The sequence below is a fragment of the Alosa alosa genome, chromosome 22 (assembly GCF_017589495.1).
Source record: "Alosa alosa isolate M-15738 ecotype Scorff River chromosome 22, AALO_Geno_1.1, whole genome shotgun sequence".
NCBI classification, from domain to species: Eukaryota; Metazoa; Chordata; class Actinopteri; order Clupeiformes; family Clupeidae; genus Alosa; species Alosa alosa.
Genome location: NC_063210.1, coordinates 4,731,968 through 4,739,157, shown reverse-complemented (window position 1 = coordinate 4,739,157; position 7,190 = coordinate 4,731,968). Strand labels below are relative to the sequence as shown.

Below are 7,190 nucleotides of genomic sequence, written 5' to 3'. Positions count from 1 at the left end.
TATCATCCCTGGTGTTTCAGTAACCCGGGAATCACTGACCAAAATTGATGAAAATTGTAAAAGAAAAAAATGAATTCCTTTTTTATATTTTAAATGACTTGTTGTCCTGATTCTTCCTGTGGATCCTATTGGGCACTGAGGAAGCAATACTTTCATTGCTAGTTTTTCATGATTAATATTTATTGTTTCATATCAAAATTCACTTAATTATGTGTTTTATGTAGTTTGTCGAGGACTGGTGCAGACACGTCACCACATCCATAACGCCAGTTTTTCCTACATAATGCATTACGAAAATGACGCATAGTTTCAAAAACACACTTTTTGTGTTCATTCAAGTCTCCTTCATGCTACATATATCATAGTTTCGGCAGTTTCCTTCAAAATTCACAGAGTTTGTAGAAAACCTGTAATCTCACAACAGTGTGTCCATTTCATGTCACATCCATAACGCTGATAAAATGGCTTGTATTCTTAGGATGAAATTGATTATATGCAATTTGAGGATTTCTCAGTATTCAGAGGACAGAGGTTACATTATGTATGCAAATTAATTCACTGATACTAATTTTGCCCCCACTTTAAGGCATTTTGTTTACCAATATGAGTCCAATTGTCACATCCATAACGCTGGAACTGCCCAGATCTAAACCATCGGGTACCAGTAGCGTTGGCTAGTTAGTCACACAGTCGCATTGCTTTGCATGTTGACAAGCGATGACAGGTCTGCTGGCTGCTGTCACGCGGGGAAGATACTGACTTAGCTAAAATGTTTAAATACACTCTTCCTATTATTTTTTTGTCAGTTGGCAAACAACGCTTGGTTGCTTGAATTACATTCATTGAGTCATAATAGCCTAACGCTTCTGTTTTGAGAGACACCTCGGACTTTTATTTTGAATCAAACTGGACAAAGTTACCCCGGGTGCACTTCCAGAGAACGTAGGATAGCCTACTACCACGGAACAGGCTATGTGACAGGCTACGTCTGGCTGTATACGTGAGGTGAGGATGAATGCATTTTGATGCTTGCCAGATCAGCTGGATTCTTGTGAAGGAAAGTAGACTGTATCTCCGGCAACATTACGTCGCAGGCGTCATGGCTTTATCCACGATTGAGAAGAAATTTGTTCATTTGGACCTGAAAGGGGCTCCTCCCAAATTTGAGTATTTGCTGAAGGTATGAAAATAACTTTTTAATGTAAGAAAGGCTACCCATCCTAGCTACTGTTTTTTAATGTCAGTATTATCTTAAATATAGCGTAACACGATAAGACATCACACCAATTTGAAAATGCATCAATGTCAACAGCTTATTCACTTATTTGCTGACCTCGGTGCGAACGGGTTACTAATTGAATATGAGGACATGTTTCCCTACGAGGAAGAGGTGAAGATCCTCCAAGCTTCAGCACACCCTCCATACAGGTGATTACAAAGTGGAAGTCTAATATCACCACAGTCATATAGGACGTCGATCAGCATACAATTGCTAAGAGCAGAGGTCTACTTTTTATTTTACCTCTTGCATTTTGCAAGATCAAGTCAGAAACATATCATCAGCATTCACTTTTCTGTCTTTGCTGCAGCCGGGAAGAGATTTCCTCTTTGCAAAATACTGCCAAATCCAGGAACTTGGAGGTCATTCCCCTGGTCCAGACCTTTGGACATCTGGAGGTGGGTGAGTCAGTCTTCAGCAGTCTTCCACCACAGAGTGTTTGAATATGGTGATCACTGAAAAGTCTCTCTCCTCAGTTTGTCTTGAAGCATGGTGTGTTCCGGGAGCTGCGTGAGGTGGGGCACTGCCTTGGCACCCTAAACCCCCACAAAGAGCGCGGGGTGCAGCTGGTGCTGGAGATGCTACGCCAGGTTATGGAACTTCACCCTGAGAGCAGTGCCCTTCACCTCGGGGCAGATGAGGTAGAGGCTCTGGGCATCATATGGATTTATGGAATCATAGCTGAACTTCCCTTTGGTTTTGATTATCTTTGGAGCATAAAGGATTAGTGTGCCAATTCATCAGAGTGAGCGGTGGAAATATTGATCTTGTGCCATACTTATATTAAGGTTAGTTTACTGTATGGAGGTCAGTTACAGTATTTTCTAGAATAGAGGACTAGAGTTAGTGATATAATTGCAGTTGCAATTTTCAATTACAATTCTATTGAGTATTCTATTGATCTTACATGTTGCAAATATTTGTAAGCACTAAGCAACCTATACAAACTAATGTCTAATACTTCAGGGGTGATGAGCTCAAAACCCATCTGTCTGCGTAGGCTCTGATATCCACCACAGAAACGGTCACCCAAATGTAACCCCCACCAGGTGTATCTGCTTGGTCAGGGAGAGGAGTCCAGAGAGTGGCTGGGTGCGCCAAACCGCAGTGTGCACCAGCTCTTCCTCAGTCATGTGACTAAAATTGCGAAGGCGGTGCAGCAACAACACCCAAACCTCTATCTGATCATGTGGGACGACATGCTGCGGGGAATGAGTCTGGAGACACTGAAAGGTAACTCAAGAGATGAAGCTGCTGCCTTTGTAGGGTGTCTGAAGTTGCCATATAGTGAACTCAAAGAGCTACAGAACAATGACAGCAAGTCTTAAAATAGCCTTATATTTTTTGCCTTCAGACAGTGGTCTTGTGGGACTTCTCCAGCCTATGATATGGGACTACAGCCCTGTTTTGGATGTGGAAAATACAGGTAAATAACTTTTGTGAGACAATGCATTTTATCTGAAGGGAGCAAACACTTTTTACTTCCTCTACTAATACTAATATTGCATGTTAAACTGAAACCTCTTAATCTCTTTCTCCAGTGCTTTTAATGGAAAAGTACAGTTCAGCCGGGCTACATAAGCAGTGGATGGCCAGCTCTTTTAAAGGCTCGACCAGCGTTCACACCTGTGTTCCCTCCACACAGAGGCATGTGGACAACCACCTGCAGTGGCTAGGAGTGGCGTCAGCCCTGTCTGCTGGTGTCCAGCTACAAGGCATCGCCCTCACAGGCTGGCAAAGGTATGCCATTTCAGCAAAGCAGTTTGAGGTAACTGCCAATAATAATAATAATGTTGCATTATACTCAGGATGACTCAACACCATTTTGCTCTCTGTTAGTTATTTTTAGTGTCAGCACAAGTGTTTATTTGTCTGCCAAGTAGCCACAACCATACATTTAGGTGTCATTACATGTGCAACATTTTCAATGTTATTATAACTCAAGGCTTGATAACAGCTTGCTCTAAAGAAGGGCAGTCAGTGTGTACTGAATTGACGATGCCCTGCATATTTTACAGGTATGACCACCTGTCAGTCCTCTGTGAGCTGATGCCCCTGGCCATTCCTTCTCTGGCCTCTTGTTTACAGACATTGATCCACGGTCAGTTTCACTCAACATTTTACATAATGAAGAGAGGGATTTGGATTTATTAAAACTCAGGTGCTGTTGTGATTAGTTGCGGCTGAATCAGAGCTAGTATATACACATTGATATGGGAATTCATGTTTGATGTTAAAAGTTTTATTGATTGACAATGAGGAAATAATAATAATATTAGTCTTTATTTATGAAGCACTTTTCAAAAACCAAGTTACGTTCTGTACAGCCACAAGGCAGCAGAATCAAACAGACTGTAAAAGTAACACATGTTCATGTGTGCCTTTTAAAATAGTCATAGTAACAGTACCAACTTGTTAATGTGTTACCGTAATTTACCAATTATTAGCCGCGACTTACATTGATTTTGCAAAATATCTTCAGCTATGAGGTTAATACATAGGGGCAGTTAATATGGTATTAATATGGTTTTGTTTCTCTTTTTTTTGCATAAAACACTGTTCTGCGGCTTATACACAATGCCGCTAATACACAGGAAATTACTGTACTTATTTTGAGTTAACTGTCATGCTTCCTGTTCTAAGCTGTGTCTGCTGCAGGTAGCTTGTTTTGTGTTTACTCTCTTGCTTCCTGTTCTAAGCTGTGTGTCTGCTGCAGGTAGCTTCTCACAGGAAGCTCAGACCAGAGTGACTGAGGTCCTGGGAAGCTCCTCCACAGAGGTAGAGGATATAGGCAGGTAAGGGGCCGTAGATAATTGTCTTAATCGTGCACTCTGCGCAACCTGGCGCCAAGCGTGATGCAAAGGCTTGATGTTACTTAGACCGAATTCAGTGATTAATTTTTCGCCATGCTTTCCAGTTGAACAGTGTTCCAGTGTCAGGCGCACGATCCGAAAATCGCTATATTTATTACTTCCACTAAAAATCATTATGCCAGTGACAAAGAAAAACCTGGTCTACAGCATAAAAGTGCATATAAAGCACAGCGGTAAAGACGCACCGTCACGAGATTTAAGCAGCCCTTAGAAATGAGTCCCAGGCAATGACACATTTTCAGGATAAATCCTTAGAATTTTTATTCAGTCATTTGAACATTTGGTAAGTTTTGCTTTTTTCAGGCTATGTTTTTGATTGTAACCCCTTGGGGTCAGTCTATAGTGAAAGTAAATAAGTGAGTGTAGAACTGTTTTGTCATTGCCATGAGACCATGTGAAGTTAGTTTCAATTTGCCTATGAGTTCAAATAATAGGCGAGTGCAAATGCATGTGGCTACACTCTGCTAGTCACTCACAGGTTGTAGTAAAGCAAGTATTAGTAGAATTGTGCAAGCAGATCCCTTCAGATGCACTGACTGTCAAAATACCAACACACTGTTTGATTTTACACTTTCTCATTGGTTTAAAGGATGTTACGCCCAAAACACACCCTTGACTGCTTAAGAAACATAACAACAACCCTTTTGAACAATTAATTCCCACAAACATACGGGTATTTGTGGGCGTTTCAGGGAGTTTTTGGGAGGTAACCAGGTGTGCCATGCTGTTGGAGGTGCAAACGCTGCATTGCCATTGAGATCACATAGTAAGGAGCTGGCTCAAGGGTTATAAAAGTATTTTCAGTTGTTGTTTAGTTGTAAAATGAAGGCACAGTTTTTATAGCCATACATGCGTGTTTACTTCTGGCTCCTTGGCTATCAATTTGGTAATGATAACAGGCTATTTGACGTCTTTAGAACACTAAACCTATCGGAGGTGTCATGTTGAGTTACTGCAGTCTAGATTTTTTGACGTTAATCACTCCTATGATGCATTGCTATTGTCTATCCAAAGTAAAATGCCTGTTTTGAAGTTAACTGATGGTAACCAAAAATCTGAGTGTTTGCACCTCCAAATGGGCGGTGACGTACGTCTGTGACGTGGGTTTGTGTGAGAGAATACGCCAAAATTCCGCTGTTAAATTAGTGAATGTGGACTGGACACACCCTAAATGCCTTTAACCTTACGTCTCTGACCAGGCGTTTTAGATTGCTAAAATAGAGCCTGTGTGTGATGTCTGAGATGAGCATGGCTGCTAATTGTTTTGTTTTATTTATCTTATCCCCTGGAAGCACTCCATCTTTTCCTGGCCAGAAGCTTGCTGTAGTGATGGTGGAATTAACAACACTTCTGCAGTCAGAAGATCTCCAGCTATTTGAAAACAACATGTGAGTGATACTGGTTCATCTAGTGACCAGACATGTAGATTATGAAACATTTACATTTCAGAGCAGGGGTGACAAATATGTGATATTGAATTGAGTAGTACAAGCTTACTGTATCTTTCCCATAATGTTTTCACTTGGGGTAATGTTTTTTTTTTCTATAGGTATGTAAGAGGCTGGTTTACCCCCTATCACAGACAGAGGAAAATTACAAGCCCACTTATTGCTCAGCAGATACAGATTCAAGTGATGACGTAAGATTTTCAGATTTGTTTTACACTGTCTAATTTTAGCCTGGGAAAACCCAGACAAACCTTAAAGAAATTTGAATTGGCTCTGCAAGTCCATCTGGCAAAGAGGCCATTCACTCCCATTTCTAATGTTACTAAAACCTGGACACCAATCACAACCGTTGAATGGGGCTTAACATGATGACCTCAAAGCAGTTTGTTGAGATGTTTTTTTCCGTTGCTCTGCAGCATACAGTATGTCATCTTCTTAATCTCTGATTGGTTTTAGGTCTATCCAATTGCAGAGGTATTTTGATGACGTCTGTTGGTGACTGTCGGAAATGGGAGGTGAATGAACCTTGTCCAGACTCACTGTCTCATTTTAATTAAGATAAGGTCTGGTGCTAACCAGCCTAGTCTAATTTAGTAATCCGTCATAAATATAGTTTGCGATTATTTTCAAATAATTAGCAAAATGCTCATAACTTAATTAATGGTTTATTCCACAAGCACGACATACAGACTGACAGTCGGTCAACACGGGTTCGATCCCCGGTATTGCAAGTCTGTGTCACTTTGAATAAAAGTGTCTGCTAAATAACTTAACTTTAACGACACATGCATGTCACTGAAACAGCACTGCTGATTTACAGTACATCTATTTGGTGGGCCAGATGCTGATTGACCAGTTGTTTTGATAAATAGTTTTGGCATCTGCCTTCTGCATACTGACCAGTTGAGCCTTTTCTCACTTCCCCTGCCAAAAGGTTGCTCCAGGCTGTGGAACCCAAAGTGGAGGAAGTGAAGCAGGAGATGGTCCAGCTGTACCCCCAGGCCACCGTAGACGAGTGGGTGGAGCAGCACATCAGTAGCGTGGTGGCTCCTCTCCATAGCTTACTGAAGGACTTGCAACTTGCAATGGAGAACATGGGGCTGCATGCACCAGTGCCACCCAGTGGGTGGTAGAAAGGAGATCTGTGATGCAGTCATTGTTGATTTGAACTGTTCAGAGAAATGACAGTTGGGACCACAAGATGGCGCTTCAGTCGATCTGTTTTTTGCACTAAAGTTCACACGGCTGGAATATACTGTGCGCCTACATGATGGATTCAAATTAAATTATTAGAATAAAATGCTAGATCAGGTCAGTTCAAATTAAATTATTAGAGTAAAATGCTAGATCAGAAACCTCTTATTGAATTTGATGTATTGAAAGTGTGCGAAAAGACATGTAAAAAATAAATAGATCATTAGGCACAGGAAGTCTATGATGCTCATTTCTATTTCCTTGTGTTTCTAATTTTGTTTTACAATAATAAAATCCTAACATGAAAATGACAGAGGTTTGGGCCTTTATTGTTATCCTACACCATTATGGCATTACAGCTCCAAATTGTGTTGGAGCTATACAAGATACAATTAT

General features: G+C 40.9%; 1 protein-coding gene across 2 annotated transcripts; it reads left to right on the top strand.

The window, feature by feature from the left end:
- The first annotated feature begins 872 nt into the window (after positions 1-872).
- Positions 873-7,107, top strand: hexdc (hexosaminidase (glycosyl hydrolase family 20, catalytic domain) containing). Of its 2 annotated transcripts, XM_048234149.1 has the most exons (13): positions 873-1,180; positions 1,313-1,428; positions 1,590-1,677; positions 1,756-1,920; positions 2,329-2,512; positions 2,634-2,705; positions 2,821-3,019; positions 3,298-3,380; positions 3,996-4,074; positions 5,445-5,540; positions 5,702-5,791; positions 6,057-6,115; positions 6,535-6,624. In XM_048234149.1, the coding sequence occupies exons 1-12, from the start codon at positions 1,016-1,018 to the stop codon at positions 6,097-6,099; spliced, it is 1,380 nt and encodes a 459-aa protein (XP_048090106.1). In that variant the 5' UTR covers positions 873-1,015; the 3' UTR covers positions 6,100-6,115; positions 6,535-6,624. The 2 variants fall into 2 exon arrangements, with proteins under 2 accessions (XP_048090106.1, XP_048090105.1); XM_048234148.1 differs by lacking the exon at positions 6,057-6,115 and having other exon boundaries at positions 879-1,180; positions 6,535-7,107.
- Positions 7,108-7,190: the final 83 nt, after the last annotated feature.

Coding starts and splice junctions, on each gene's coding strand:
- hexdc (XM_048234148.1), top strand. CDS start 1,016: ATGCATTTTGATGCTTGCCAGATCAGCTGGATTCTTGTGAAGGAAAGT. Junction 1,678..1,755: donor AGACCTTTGGACATCTGGAG/GTGGGTGAGTCA, acceptor CTCTCTCCTCAG/TTTGTCTTGAAGCATGGTGT. Junction 1,921..2,328: donor TTCACCTCGGGGCAGATGAG/GTAGAGGCTCTG, acceptor AACCCCCACCAG/GTGTATCTGCTTGGTCAGGG.